A 15,952-nucleotide genomic window follows, 5' to 3' on the forward strand; every position below is an offset into this window, starting at 1 on the left:
CACCCCCGTACCTTCAGTCCCATTGCAAGCAGCTGTGCCCTTTCCCACAGACCAGATCCAGATGAGGAGTGCAATGTCTCTGTGCCGTATTTGCAGACCAAACAGAAACTTCCGATGGCCTTGGAAGGTCTAGCCCTAAGTCATTCCAGGGCTTCAGGATTCAGGGCAGACAGTGTTTGGAGATTCACACTTGGATGTGGGAATTTGGAGTACTGACGGCCTGTCACTATCGTCTTCGAGCAGGCCCGCTCTGAGTGATTGCTGCGCAGGAGCTGAATTGGTCAGGCACTTAGAACAGTGCTCTGCACACAGTAAGCACTCAGTAAATACCATTGATCTTCCAAAGTTTTCTTGATTTAGGGATGCCTGAGGTGAGACCTGAGGCAGTGGTGAGTTGGAAGCAGACAAGACATTGGAAGAATAGGTGCCAGCTTTTCCGTTGGAGCCCAGGGATGAAAAGGGGGTAGGGGTTTTATGGAGGGAGAGTGAGGACTGGAGGGGACAGGCTTCAAAGGGCTAATAAACTGGAAAGCCACCATATTAGGTCTTTGCAGCCTCGATTGGAAAATCAGGTCTTATCAAGCCTCGTGTGCACAAGTATGGGTGACCAGCTCAAAAAGCACCCCCCTCCCCATTGTGACTTCCTTTGCTTGGAAGTGGAATGGTGGTGAATGAGCTTTTATGACCGAACTCCTTTAAACGGTCATCTCTAATGGAAGTAGCAGATGTGTCCTCCTCCTCAGTGTAGCACAGCTGGAGAAAAACCTGGCATTTATGCTAGGGAATGGCAGCCCTAGCCACTAGCTCAGTTGGGGAACCCTCATTCTGAATCGACCATCGCTCTTACTGCCCCATCTGGATGCCAGCCACGGCTTCTAGGTTCCATGCCACCATCAGTGCCGTGCTCCCGAGGGACACTTCTCCTTCAGCTGATGGGGTGGCAGCATTGGTGCCTACCGAAGTGACAGACGGAATCCGAAATTGGCCATGCTTGTTGGCATCCTCGGGGCGGGGCAGGGGGAACTACCCTTTTAAATTGTCATGACATCATCCGCCCCATTGGGTTCTTGTCCAGTAAGGGCTGGTTTACTCCTCGGACATTTTGCACTCCATTTGGAAATTAATGCTCTTTCTTCAGTGCTTTTTATGACTTTCTATTAAATGCTGATTTTCATTTGAGGCTCGATTGTTCGTAACTGGGAGATTGGCTTCCCACCGTTAATGTGTTTCTCTAGAGATGTGCGCAATGTGGTGGAGACTGTGGGAACTGCCAGGGCCTTCACAGACGTCAACAGGGGGCAGATCACTTCACTTCTCTGTTTCTCAGTTCCTTTGTCTGTAAAGTGGGGATTAAATACCCATTAACCCTCCCTCACAGAGGTATGAGCCCCATGTGGGACAAGTTCTGTTTTATTATCTTGTCACTATCCAGCACTTAGTACAGTGTTTGGCACATAGTAAATACTTAAATACTACAATTATTTGTACTGAAATAGTATTTTAGGACTAAAGGGATTTCACTTTGTGTTCTCCCTTGACTTTGTGTTTTTGCTTGACATGGCCTCAACCTAGTAAGTTACAAACAAGTGGCTTAAAGGAAGAAAATGGAAATTAGATTCTTTTCAGTGGTCTGTTCAGATGTAGTGGATCATTTGCAGTTTGGAGGCAGTGTGGCTATTGGTTAAACCTTGTTACCTTTTTCTCCCTTTGTCTTGTAATTATCAGCTCAGGCAATGCTTGATTCTCAACAGCTATTGGTTTTGACATTAGGCTTGGTTCTTAAACAGCCGTTAATTCATTGGCTTAGGAGTCTTAAAAATTCCTCCCATTATGGTAGCTTTTATTTGGAGCAGATTCAGTGTTATAGCTTCTATTGGTACAACTTTTTGTTATTATTCATCCGGTCATTTATGGAGTTTCTTCTTGATGTGGAAAAGAATGACTAATCATTAAACCTGATGAGTGCAGAATGATATTTTAGAAAAATGATCTGGGCAGCCGAATAATCTGTGGAATGGAGAAGGGAGAGACTGGAGATGGAGAGACCAGCGAGGAGACTGATGTAATAGTCAAGCTGTGGTATGAAGAAACCCCCTTGACTGGGTGGGAGCCGTTTGAGTGGAGAGCAAGGAGTGGTTCTGAAATACATTGTGGTGGGAAAATTTACCATTTGCTCGGTAAAAAGGGTATCTTCAAACATGCTCACTACTAGGTCCGATATGGAGCCGCCAGGGTCCGAAGTGAAGAGCCTGAACCTCATGTACCACTTGAATAAGGAGTCTGAGGCCTATAGCACTCTGGTCTTGCCACTGACTCGCTGGGCGAACCTTTGGCTCTATTTCCGCAGAGGTGAATTCAACAATCCTCAGGTAGGTGACACATCAGGGGGTGTTACCTGTGACATGTGGCTTTCCTGACTTGTCTACAGGCATGATGGGGAGAAGGTGATAGATAAGGAAGAGGTGCAGTTTTAATAAAGGTATGGTATTGTCAGTTATAGCAAGGACGCCTTGAGAGAGTTATTTTAACATTTGGGAAGTTACTGTGAAAACCTAGTAAGGAAGTAAGCCTAAGTTTAAACAGTGAAATCCCTTAAATCACTGGAAATTTTCACCGATTTAAAGTAAATCTCCTCCTAGTCCAAGTCATGCTTCATTATAATAAATAGCTTCACCCCACTTCCTCTGGGGCAGCCAGTTTAGGGAATGTGGGGGCACTGAACTGGATGGTGTCCTGGCTCCCTTCTGAAGCACTTATTTTAGAGCACGGCTAGCCCGTGAGGCCTCTGTTACTTCAGGGAGGGGTACGGAAGGATGTGTACGTCCGTCTGGGTTTGTGGCAGCTGTGCCCTCTTCCAGCCTCAAGTATGCACCTCCCCCTCTTCACAGCTGAGGAGGAGGAGGAACGGCTCACTTTTACAGTCCCAAATGTGGGGCCCATGCTGTGTGTATTTGGGGTCATACTGCTTCCAGAGACCCAAGTAGTCTCTCTGTTAAAAGCATCAGATCCATTGGATCAGCTTGCAATTTTTTCAGGGTAATGTGTTTTCCTCACTGTACTCCACTGCAGGAACCTCTGCTGAACTGGAAGAAGTCAGTATATAATAAATGGGTGCCAAGGAGTTGTCGCCGGGGGGAGGGTTCCAGACTCCCTAAAACATGTGGGGTGAATTCCAAGTGCATAGGCGACCCAGAAGGGAGGGCACATAGGGAAAACGAGGGTTGTCAGGAAAGTTTGTCTCTTCCCATGCCAAATTCTGCATTTTGTTGGTCAGGGCGAAATCATTTATCAAATTAGGAGGGGTGTTGGGGGTGAAGGAGGGAGATAGTAATCACTAATCACATGTATTAAGTAAATCTTAAGGACTTCTAATCATCAACTAACATTGTGCCCACTGAGAGATCTTTCACCAGACCTAATTAGTCATTTCCCCTCCTCCTGTCTCTGGTTCCTCACAGCCCCATTAATTTCTGGAAGGTTTATATTACTGCTATTAAATTTATCTTGATTTATCATTACTACAGATGAGCCAATCTGGTGTAACATTTTTCTATTCAGCAAGGGGCACCACTTCTTCAAAAAATTTTCTCGCGTTTCTAGGAGACTAAATAGCTTTTCCCCCCTCTTTTAATTCCCAGCTCCAGAGAGAAACGTGGCCGTAATGCACTTTCCATGTAAGCCCCAAGAATAGTTTGGGGAGCGGCCAACAAAGTTTCCTGGATAGAGGCCAACTTTTACAAGCTTTAGACAGCAAAGCTTTGTCAGGGTTTTTTTGTTTCTCTTCAAAGTAATACTTTTAGTGTGCCCAGGCTCAGGGCATTGAAACATATGTCTTCCTTCCCAAAAAATGTGCAGCACAGTTTGTCCTTTTCATTTCTTGATAGACTTGTTGCATAGGAATTCAGGAGGAGGACAGGACCAACTATCCCGGTGACAGGGAGGGGAATCAGCCTGATTGTTTAGGGCTAGACTTCCATATGAGTTCTTAGCAGAATTTGGCTTATGAAGAGGACTACTCTAAAAATAGTGGCTGGGGAGAATTTGGAGGCAGGTCTAATTTCAGATTCTAGCTGAGTTAGACGTAAGGAACTTTTGCCACTTGCAAACTGGAGTGTGCAGACAGATGCATTGGATCTCATTTTTCCTCGATTTTTGACCTGCTTTCCGGAGCCCCAGTAACATATTTCATTTGGTGGATAAAGAATACCAGCAGCATGGTTGAAGATAGAGGTAGATCACAAATGTTTCTTTAAAAATGCCTTTAGTGTATGTATAGAAGATACTTGTAGCTTTCAGGGTTTGCTTATGTTTGTAATAATTAACTTGCCGTGCCTGTAATAGTCTCCCAATGGCTAACTATTTTGAATTCTGTTTGCATTGTGCTTTTCCATGCAGGGATCTTATTTTTAGGTAACGCAGTTGTTTTCCGGAGTTGCTTGGGGAACTGGGCATTTTTGAATGCTGTTCTTTCAGAAACTATCGTTTTGAACACATGAATATTACCATTCAAAGTCGTCTTCAGACAACAGTACTGAAAGTATGGACTTCAGTATAATGAGTTTGTACTGAAATTTCTACATAAAATTGTTACGCTTAAAAGCCACTGTAATGTTCATACATAAGTGGTAAATTTTATTAGGTGACATGTTGTGATTCTGAGCTTGAATAAAAGTATGTAGGCACATGGAGGAGTAAGAAAAGTCTTTCCAGGCATGGAAACTGACCTACTTTAGTTTTTTTAATAACTGGCCAAGAGGATATTTTATAATTTGCTTTAACCCAATAGGTAACTTTTTGAAATATACCCTGTTAGATGTAGGCCTGATTTTGTTTGCTTCATTTGGCGAATAATAATGACTATTCCAGAGTATTTTGAACTGACTTGTCTTGATGGTTATTTGACTAACTCCATGACTTAACAGGCCGTTGAAAATATTCCAAAGATGGTAGGAGACGCCTCACTTGATATGAGTATTCGTTATTTCTTGAGGGTGTTGCTGTGTTATGGATGAATACATCTCTAGCTGTTTTACAGATCATTATAAACAACTTGCCAGTCCACTAGCTGTTTAAATTTTTACATTCCACCTGAATTCCCAGCCAATTCTAGATTGCTGGTAAAATAAAATCAGCATTCTTTACCCCATGGTACATAAACAGTGTGGTGGTTGTTGTCTTTGATACCCACCCTGTGTTTATGGCTGAATTATCTAATACTTCAACATGCCCCTGAATGAATGGGTGGCCAGATGCTCCCATCATGGAGGATGGACAGGCCTCTAGCCATGAAGACTTCAGGACCGAGAATCTGTGTGAATGAATTGGTTTTTTGACGGTGGCTTGATCAGAGCCACTCACACACTGTCATCCTAGTTGTGATAATACTTATCGAGAGCCCCTTGGGTACAGAATGGTGAACTAAATATCTGGGAAGTTCAAATCAGTCAGTCAGTGATATATGTTGAGCACAGGTTGTGTTTAGAGCACTGCTCTGAGCGCTTAGGGGACTACAACAGAGTTGGCTGAACAAAACAAGTGATATATTCCCCAACCACCAGGAACCACACTCTAGAGGAGGAGACAGAAATAAAAATATTTGCAGGCTAATGGAAAAAAAAGAATCGAATGTCCATTTGAGTAACCATATATTTGCAAATGCCGATGAAGCAGTGTAATCTAGTGGTAGAGCTTGGGAGTCAGAAGAACGTGGGTTCTAATCCCAGCTCCCTCACTTTGCTGTGTGACCTTGGGCAAGGCACTTAACTTCTCTGTGCCTTAGCTACCTTATCTGTAAAATGGGGATTAAGACCGTGAGCCCCATGTGGGATATGAACTGGTCCACCCTGATCAGTTTATATCTATCCCAGTGCTTAGTACAGTGCCTGGCACATAGCAAAGCGCTTAGCAAATATCATTTTTTTAAAAAGAGAGCATATAAATAACTGCCAGTTGTGTTTCTGCTGGGACAGTGGGTGCAGTAAGCTAGAAAGTGGGCAGGAGCGTGACATCACAAAGTGCATGCCAACCTTTTACATATAGAACTCATTTACGGCTAGAGTCTCGCCTTTTTAGTGCAGGTGCTGTACTGAGCCGCCTTAGGCAGTAAGGGAGAAGAGTCAGTCAACTCCTTTTCAGGATTCCTGCTGAGGCTCCCAAGGCAGATCCGTGGGTCAGAAACCTTTACCACCGATGGCACAGCTCCAGCAGGCACTCCCGCCCCCTCTCCTTCCCCCCACCTGCCAATTTTGGCTGCTTTACCCTCTCACCCATGTCGAGGTGTGGTTCAGGCTTTGGGGGCCGGGCCAACCCATAGCAGATCTCTAGCCTGTCAATTTAGCCAAAATTTTTGCGAACCCATGGCTGTGTTCCTCCTGTACAGCTAACTGCAATAATGAATGTCATGGGTTTACCGTGCTCTGTTCAAAACAATGTTTCTTTATATAAGTTTGGAATAGGGCACTGTATAAAGTACTTGGGAGTGTACAATAGAGGTAAAGGGCATAGTTACTTCTCTTGAGCTTACACGCTAATGGGAGAATTGTGATCTGATACTCTATAGGACACTTCAGGAGTGTGCAGAGTCATAGGCTGCCAGGATTATTTGCCCATTTACTTCAGCATACGTATGGCCTGCCCCAAAGTGACAATCCACTCTCTCCCTGTGCCCTTCTGCCCTCCCTCTCCTATTCCCATCAACATTGCTGCTCTCTACATCCCCACACCCGAATTTGTCCTCTTGTGTCTCCCCATCACGCTTATTCTCATGCACAGCAAAATATTAAAGTGGTCTTGGCCGCCCAGGCCGCTCTCACCCGATTCTAATATATTCCTAATCCCATTGACTTGTCCAAGCCTGGGAAGCAGAACTACAAGTTAGGAAGGGTAGAGGGACGAAGAGGCAGCCTAGCCGTGGCAACATGTTATGCCATGGATAAATTTCAAACTAAGAAAAAAATAGGAGTATGGGGAGGCTGGGGAGATCATAGGGGAGTGGGGACAATGGCAAATTCAGGTTGCGTGGGGGTCCAAGAAAGCTGCTGGGAGATGGCTGAGTAGGTAAGAGGGTGGGTAGTGGGGTAACTTTTATTTTCGTGGAGATCTCAGTGCTAACACTGGGGCTTGTTCTTGAACGATTCCCAAGTAATCTCATGTAAATACGAGAAACAGATTCCACAAAACAACTACAGTTTTGAGGAATGTAACCCCCGTTGTAGCTTGGTGGTACAACCGTAGTTACAAAAATTGGGCATACTTTCTATTTATTTACTTATTTACTTATTTATTTTTACTAACGCTGCAGTTGAACTTAAGTTGCAGCCATTATTTTCCCAGGGAATATCAATTTGTAAATCTCTGTCATCAGAAGTGGATTTTATGCAGTTATGTTCCTGGCAATAACCAGGGTCCAAAATTCCTATTACAAAGATTTTCTCTTTGGGGTTGGGAACAAAGTAGGGCATTCATTTGTATAGAGAAGAATGCTTTGCATGATATTCTAGCATGGTGATTTCTTTGTTATCCAACCCAGCTTGGTTTGATATTGTTGTCAAACTTATATTAAATGTCACATAAGTGTGTGTGGTTTAATTTTATATTTAATTTGAAACAGTCTGATTTATCATGCGTTCTCATAGTAACACAATATTAGTGATTAATTTCTGTTTAGTTAAAAGGTCAAGGTGCATCTTAAATATATTAAACTATTGGACTAAAATATTTGGTGCAACCTCCTGAAAATTGTTTATCATGTCAGTACCAAGTTCTTGGGAGAGTACAACAAGCAAGACACATGTTGAGCTAGTGGTTCATCTTCTTTAAAACAGTTATTTTAACCAACATAAATTTTCTGGTATTAAATATATAGCAAACTAAAGTCCACTGATAGTACAGTTGAGGAATTGACAATATTTATGCCACCTAACTTGTTGCCTAATTATTTTTTCTTTAATTGAATGAGGCCTGGTTCTCTAATGTGAAATTTTGGAGGGACTCAAGGTAGATTTTTGTCCTCTTTAGGGCTTAATTTAAAACAGAGGGCTAACTGCTTGTATTAAGTAATCAGCATATAGGGCCTCAAGTGATCTGAAAGAGCCCACCTTTCCATTGCGTAGACTGTAAGCTTGTTATGGGCAGGGATACATTTTTAGTTAGCTGCATGCCTGCTTTGTGGATTTATAGTGACTGGCTCTGCTTTGGAGAAGGTTATAGTTCATGTGCATGAGGGATTTGCTGTAGGATTTCTCTTTATTTGTCAAGACCAATTAATGGGAAAAATAACCTTAATAGAAGAACTCCAATTAAAGGATAAACTCCAGACACCCACAATGTGTGGTCTTTATGTTGCTTTGAGAGGTGAGGTTTTGCTTAAGTGGGGCAGAGTTTCTGCGGAGAGGGGCTTTGTTCTTCAAATGAAAATGATCTGAATAAATGTATGAGAGATTTGATTATTAAGTCTGAGGCCAAACCTCCACTTCCAATATTCCTTAAAGAGATTCATGCCTGCAAAGACTGCATCTGGAAGATCTTGAGTTTGGGGAAGATTTCAATATGTAACCTGATTTTCAACTTTTTTTGATCTCAACAGAGACAAAGCATGGAGGAAACAAGAATGGCAAGAAAGAAGGTCTGTCCGGAAGCTCCTTTTTCACTTGGTTCATGGTAATCGCATTGCTCGGAGTCTGGACTTCAGTCGCCGTCGTTTGGTTTGACCTTGTTGATTACGAGGAAGTTCTAGGTAAGGGCTTGGATACTGTTTCCTGTAAGTTTTTTACACAGTAGAAATTATAATTGTTACTTGTTCTGGTGCTTTTTCCCCCACAATGAGACAGGATTGCATCATAGTTGCCTAACAACTAGGAATTCATTGATTTTTAAAATGCTGTAGTTTTTGTGATACTTCTGCCAGCTGGCACCCACATGTCTAAGAAGATGCAGGTATAAATTACATGTAGTGTTATGCAGACTTGATGTAATTTTTATTTTGGGTTGTGTTTTAGCTATGTGTCTTCTACCTTTTGAAAATGTACACCGAGTGAACAGTGCTCAGGTTCTGTGGCTATAATTAAGAAATTCAGGTGGGGGAGAAACTGGCAAGAAGAGGTTTTTAAGATTAAAATGTGGATCTATGTGGCCAGATATTGCTGTCAGAGGAAATATTCTAATATAAAAATAAACCACAGACATATAGTTTGATGCAAGTAACAGTTTTCATATTTTTATATGCATGCAGCCAAAGCAAAGGACTTCCGTTATAACTTGTCAGAGGTACTTCAAGGTAGGCTATGAGAAATATTTTAACTCAATTGAATTTTCATTCTCTCGCAAAAAAATTCTCATCCTGCCTCTAATATTTGGTCATTCACATATTTATACACAATGTGATGGTGACAACCATTTTCTTGTACTAAAAATAAGGAGATGCAGTTCCTGTTAGCTGAATATCTTTTTTTTTCCAAGCTCAAAGCTGCGCTTAAACTTGACCTGAAAACTTACAGGGTTCTTCTAGATTTGATTTCTGCACAGGATTATGTTGGCTTTCTTGACTTTTTCATTTTTGGAGGGAGTAAGAGGAGAGGGAGTGGTGGCAAAGGTTTGTTTAGTTTCTAAACCAGTCTTGGAAGTAACCCTACAAAGTTATATATATGTATGAAAATTTGGCTGGCGCAATTTTTAGAAGACAAGTAATCATTTTCAAATGATTTCCAAGATGACTGTAAACTATTCTGTATTTTGGTTCAAATACTTCCTGTATTATGGAGTAATACATGGGTTAAGCATTTTGTTAATCGATTCCCAGTGACTTTTGACAGCTTCAGTCATCAATAATGAAAACTGTAAGCAGTTATTTTGGGGTAGCAAACTCATTTAGAAAAAAAACTAGTCTTACAGAGAGAATAAAAGCTCGATCATATTTTTTTCTTCTCTAAAGTTCTAAGTTTTCTTCTGTTTTTCTATTAACTTGGTCGCTGAAAGCTAATGAGATTTTTAAATGTTCTAGAAGCTCTCATTGGTTGTCCCAGAACAGCTCTAATTTTAGAGACCTCAATTCCAGGGTACAGTTCTCGAATTAAAGAAGCTGGGTGACTGTTCTGATTTTAAGAACTGTGGCTTTGAAAAAGAAAATCACCAGTTCCTGGTTTAGCTGCTTATAAATCATGGTCTATTTTACTGTTACTTCTGCTATTTGCTCTGTTCCTACTCAGTCTTTATAGTGAAAGGCAGATCACATGTCTGAGAAATGTGAAGCTTCCAGCATTTATTATAACGACAAATGCCTCGTCCTTTGTGCTGTTGATAAATATCATTTAATAGAAGAGTTTATTTGAAGATTTAAATATGGCAAGTCCATTTCAAAGTTAGTCTCACTTTTGTAGATATATATCTTCTAGCATTAGTTGAACAGAGATAGACCAGTGGTTTTTCAAAGTAAACCATGTTGAACCCCAGGAGTGCATAGGTTAATCTAGCACATTATAGATAAAATATTGAAAAATTGGACATTTTGTTTCCAGGATGGCCTGAAAACTGAGTTATAAGTATTGTGCTTATCTTGACTATCAAAAGACTGAATATATTTGTGACCATCTAGAAAAGTGCAATAAATAAAAACATTTTATTGAATAATGTTCCCTTCCATTCTCCCTGCCCCTCAACCCTGTTTTTTACTTCAGGAAAACTAGGAGTCTATGATGCCGATGGTGATGGGGATTTTGATGTGGATGATGCCAAAGTATTATTAGGCAAGTATACATTTCTTTGGGGGAAAACTGAAATGTTTTCCGTCTTTCTCATATTTGGTATTAGTAATTCTAGCATATAGAAGGCAAGAAAGTGCTTTGTACCTTAAACTTGTATTTTGGGCCTTTTCTTTGCCATAGGTCAACATCTTGGGTTAGAAAACTTTATTTTTTCTTTTTAAAATATTTTCCAAGCACACACAGCCCTGGACCTGGATTTATTTTGTAAATATATAAAGTAATAATGGAGGGGTGATGTGGGAAATATTGAGCAAATATTGTCTTTAGCAGTGAGTGTTTACTCTCTCTAGCGCTAGTATGATTTTCTTTAGTGTATCTACTTCATTTGGCCTAATTAATACTGTTAAGAAGTTTTTCTTTTTTTATGCTTTTATAATCTTTTAGTTAAATTAGTTTACTTAAAAGATGACCTAATTTACTAAAATTTCAATGAAGACACCTGGAAATCAAGCCAAAGGTATTCTAAAATAAGTTGTTAGCAGTAAAAATTTGAAGTGTTGACTGTGGCCTATTTTGAAAAGTATGTTCTGAATAGAGTATAGGAAGAGTGTTCTGTTTTTCCCCCAATATAGAAGTCCTGAACTCCTCAACTCTTTCCCGTTTTGCTACTTCTTTGTCCTCCTATCATAGTAGTTAATAATCATTATTATTAAAACTATGGCATAATAATTATGACATTTATCAAGCACTTGTCTTTTGTTTATTTCTGTAGATTATTTTTTGCTTCTCATGAAAGTTAAAACTTAAAGTATTTTAAACTAGCACGCTTTAAAGGTTTTGTGTCTCTATAATCTTTAAAGTTTGCTAGATGAGCAAAAGATTACAATGTATACTTTTTAACTGTAGAAGTTAGTAGATCAGGAAGCATTTTCATTTGGAACTGATGCTTTCCTGTAACAAAATAGCAAGCTGCAAAGCAATATGTGAGCCTATATTATGTAAGCCTATAATATATAAAGCATATTACTTGATACTATTGTTTTTGGCCCTGAATATAAATATCTTTTGTAACAGTATTACATTTGTTTGGTTGTACTTCATTTCAAAGACCACTCTACATTCTTGTAAATACCCAGAAGTTAAAATAGTAATTCCCCAAATAATGGGATATTTACAATTCACAATTTATAACTGCATATTCTACGATAGCAAAAAAAGCCCCCTTTTACAAATTTATTTTAGCCTTAAATCATGAAAATAGCCATCTTAATTTAGTAAAGTTAATTCAGAAGTTAATTTTCCAGGCAAATAATTATGCAAACTGGTGTTTCGTCATTCTTATAGGCTGGAATAATAGGCTAAAATAAATGTCCTTTTTTTATGCATTGTAGTGTTTTCAACTAAAGTTGGCTGTCTCTGTGAGATAAGTAGAAAAAAATGAATAGGGGATGATATTTTCATTGGGTTATATCTGCAATATTTCACTGAATAAGAATTCATTAAATTAATAATGGCCTTACTAATGCCCAAGTTTTAGATTTAGGTAACTTTTGGCTTTTGAGCTAATCATCAATCAGCAAATAGCTTATTGCATCTTCCCTGTTAAGTTTTTCTCAGATGCATAAACATATGTCTCTGAGCAAGGCTTTTGGCCATTAGGGAAGATGTAGCTGGAGGATGGACCCCAGGCCATTGAACATGAGGCAGGCCCAGGAAGCCAGAAATGGCAGAGGAAGGACTATATGAGTTCCACCTGCCCTCATTCCCCTTTGAGGCAAAAATGTCTGAGCCAGTGCCCCGGCAGCTGGCAGAGTGGAAGCTGAGTAGAAAAGAGCCAAATGGATGAGAATGTGGATTAGGGCTGGGAAGATCTGTCATAAAGAGTTCCTCCAAAGGGAACTGAGTTGGACACATTCATTAAATGATAGGTGGAAGGGCAGGAATGGTGGGAGGAGGACGGAGAAGTAAGAGACCATTGTGGGTTTAAAAACAGTCTCCGCTCTGGCCCGAGTTGAATTATATGCCAGTATTTTAGTGGCAGGTAAGGATGGTCAATATGTTGGATGAAATTTCGGAGTGACAGTATCTCTTTCTAGAGGTTTAGGTCGAGTCCGTAGAGCACATGCTATGGCAATGATTTCCTATGTGTTGACCTTTTTATTAGTCATCCCATTTTGTATCACAGTGAGGAACTATGCAGTTGAAATCAATAAAGCGTTCAAATTAAGCCCCACTAGGATGTAAGGAAAATTTAGATTTTTATTCTCTATATAGAAATAAATCACCATGCATAGTGCCATTGGATCAGGTACCTAGTAAGGATTTAAAGTAAAATTTTGTTTTATTTTTATAAAAAATAAATGACTACACCCAGTGCCATAGAGACAAGGCCAGTAGTAACATTTGAGGTATTTAAGTACTTACTGTGTGCCAAGCACTGAGCTAAGCCAATTAGACCCATCCCTCTCCCATATGGGGCTCACAGTCCATTCAATATGGTGTTCTGCCTGATGGTGGCTTAGCATTGTGTAATGGTCATCCTCTATTACTGGTTGCGGTACTTAGAAGTAGCATTGAACGTTCTTGGGTTTTCCTTGGGACTGACTGCTTGTTCACCCAGTGACTCCAGAGGGTTTTCCCCCACCTCTCCAAGTCCCTTTCTCATTCTCTCTACCCCTCCCGTGCTAATTCCCCATCCAGATTATTCCCATCCCCCCCATCTGCCTGCTCTGAAGAAGAGGAAAATCAGCAAGTTGAAAGGTATGAAAGGCTATCACAAGAGGGCAGCTAGGAGGAGTGGACTCATAACCTGCTAATGTAGGCCACATTACCAGCAGCCCCCTTACTGCTGCTGGGCTGCCATCTTAAAGAGGTTTTGCTTTCCAGCAGGCTAGAAAATGCAGAGCAGCTGGGAACAAAAGGGAAACTACTCCTCCGTGGCTCCACATTTCTCTCAGGAGACCATGGTTGGGTGAGAATGGGTGAATCAGCGAGTCAGTGGTATTTATTGAGTGAAAAATAATTTTAGGAAGGAGCCAATTTAATCTTTCAGAAGAAATGTGTTTAGCATTTTTAAAGTTCTCTCATTTTAATAAAATGACTTGTTTAGTTTCATCAAATTGATGTATTTGACAACTGTTTAAACTTTCCTTCCCTCTGGGTTTGAAGATTTTTCGGGTTGGTCTTAACTATGAAAATTTTCACTGATTTCCATTTTTCTTGAATTTACTTCTGTCTAACTTTTGGGAGCCAGAAGGGTTGAAGGAGGCCGTATTCCCTGCACCCATCAAAGCCGGGAGGTTGTCAGGACTCCCTTCAGAGTGTCAGGGCCATTAGTGGAAATAGCCACGGGCTGTGCTGTGGAAGGACACCTCTGTATACTATTTTCACTTGATCACATTTCTCTCTTAGACTGGACATGGCGTAGCGGAAGGCTTACACAGTCAAGGGGAGAGCCAGGTGGGAGCACAGGGCATTGACCTCAGATTTCACCTAATAATTGTGGTCTTTGTTAAGCACTTACTCTGTACTGAGCATTCGCAAAGATATAATATATGCATTTTAGACACAGTCCCTATGCTACATGGACCTGGGAAAGAATGGGTACTTAATCCTCATATTATAGATGATGAACCTGAGGCACAGAGAAGTGAAGCAACTCACCCAAGGTCACAGAGCAGACAAGTGACAGAGCTGGAATTAGACTCCAGGTCCTCTGACTCCCAGGCCCGTGCTCTTTCCAGTTGGCCTTGCTGCTTTTAAGATCCTCTTGTTGGTTTACCAGTCCTGAAAGCCTCCTTGCTCCCTCTTGTCCCACTTCCTCCTCCCTGTAGATGCCTTGCTAGATATAGAAATCACATGGTTGTAAAAGAGGACAGAGCATTGGACAGGGAGCTGGTAAATAGGAGCTTTTACACCTAGCATGGTGGCACGGGCTCATGTTCTTGCAGAACCCCAAGTTAAGGAAAACCTGCATTGTATTCATTCAATAGTATTTATTGAGCGCTTACTATGTGCAGAGCACTGTACTAAGCGCTTGGAATGTACAAATAGGTAACAGATAGAGACAGTCCCTGCCCTTTGACGGGCTTACAGTCTAATCGGGGGAGACGGACAAGAACGATGTCAATAAATAGAATCAAGGGGAAGAACATCTCATTAAAACAATAGCAAATAAATAGAATCAGGGTGATGTACATCTCATTAAAATAAATAGGGTGATGAAGATATATACAGTTGAGTGGACGAGTACAGTGCTGAGGAGATGGGATGGGAGATGGGGAGGAGCAGAGGGAAAGGGGGGAGAAGAGGGTTTAGCTGCGGAGAGGTGAAGGGGGGAGTAGAGGGAGCAGAGGGAAAAGGGGAGCTCAGTCTGGGAAGGCCTCTTGGAGGAGGTGAGCTTTAAGTAGGGTTTTGAAGAGGGGAAGAGAATTAGTTTAGTGGAGGTGGGGAGGGAGGGCATTCCAGGACCACGGGAGGACGTGCCCAGGGGTCGTCGGCAGGATAGGCGAGACCGAGGGACGGTGAGGAGGTGGGAGGCAGAGGAGCGGAGCGTGCGGGGTGGGCAGTTGAAAGAGAGGACACGTACACTCGTACTGGTAAACCTGCTCTCCCAATACTGCATCACACTATATCCAGAAAGAAGATGTGCATTGTCAGAACACCATCCCTTATTTCTTCCCTCTGAGTCTAGCCAAAACAAGTAATGAAACCACACATTATGTTGGAAACGAGTGTGTTCTCTGCTGTCAACCATAAAATCTCTTATAGCACCACTCTGAGTTCCAGAAAAACTCAGCTATCCAAACATTTTCTGGGCACTCTGCTGGTCTGATAAATCTGGACATCCTAACATTGTGGAACTCTCTATAAGTAAATAAGCCTATGGGAGGCATGTGATGCTAGTTACTAAGACAATGATAGAAAAACCCAGGTTATTTCTAGGAGCCATCACTTCATACATGACAGTATTTCTGAAACCATGGGTTTGTTTGTGTTAAAGCTTTTCCAATAGAAAATAGTGCGAGCCCCTGAGAGACAGATACCGTGTCTAATTCCCACTTTTGTATTCTTTCCCAGCACTTAGTACAGTGTGTTGCACACAGTAAGTACGTAATAAATATTATTACTATTACTTTGTCCAGATTGGCAGTGCATTTCTTACTCTTCCTTTCTGTGTTTGTTCCTTTCTCAGTTTTTCTCCCGCTCTACCATTTAGGTCCTGTCACCTCTTCTCTTAGTGGTCTCTGAAGGAG

At 41.2% G+C, this 15,952-nt stretch overlaps 1 protein-coding gene across 5 annotated transcripts in view; it reads left to right on the plus strand.

The window, feature by feature from the left end:
• The window catches only part of ASPH (aspartate beta-hydroxylase), a 128,547-nt gene that overhangs the window by 21,115 nt on the left and 91,480 nt on the right, over positions 1-15,952 (plus strand). For 2 of the 5 annotated variants that reach the window (XM_029069883.1, XM_029069887.2), the window contains exons 2-3: positions 8,585-8,734; positions 10,671-10,739. In XM_029069883.1, the coding sequence (XP_028925716.1) occupies positions 8,585-8,734; positions 10,671-10,739 (219 nt within the window). Of the gene's footprint in view, positions 1-3,945; positions 4,231-8,584; positions 8,735-9,229; positions 9,275-10,670; positions 10,740-15,952 lie in introns of those variants that run through there. The other 3 variants (XM_029069884.2, XM_029069886.1, XM_029069885.2) reach the window with 3 other exon arrangements.

This window comes from Ornithorhynchus anatinus, chromosome 7, assembly GCF_004115215.2.
Source record: "Ornithorhynchus anatinus isolate Pmale09 chromosome 7, mOrnAna1.pri.v4, whole genome shotgun sequence".
NCBI classification, from domain to species: Eukaryota; Metazoa; Chordata; class Mammalia; order Monotremata; family Ornithorhynchidae; genus Ornithorhynchus; species Ornithorhynchus anatinus.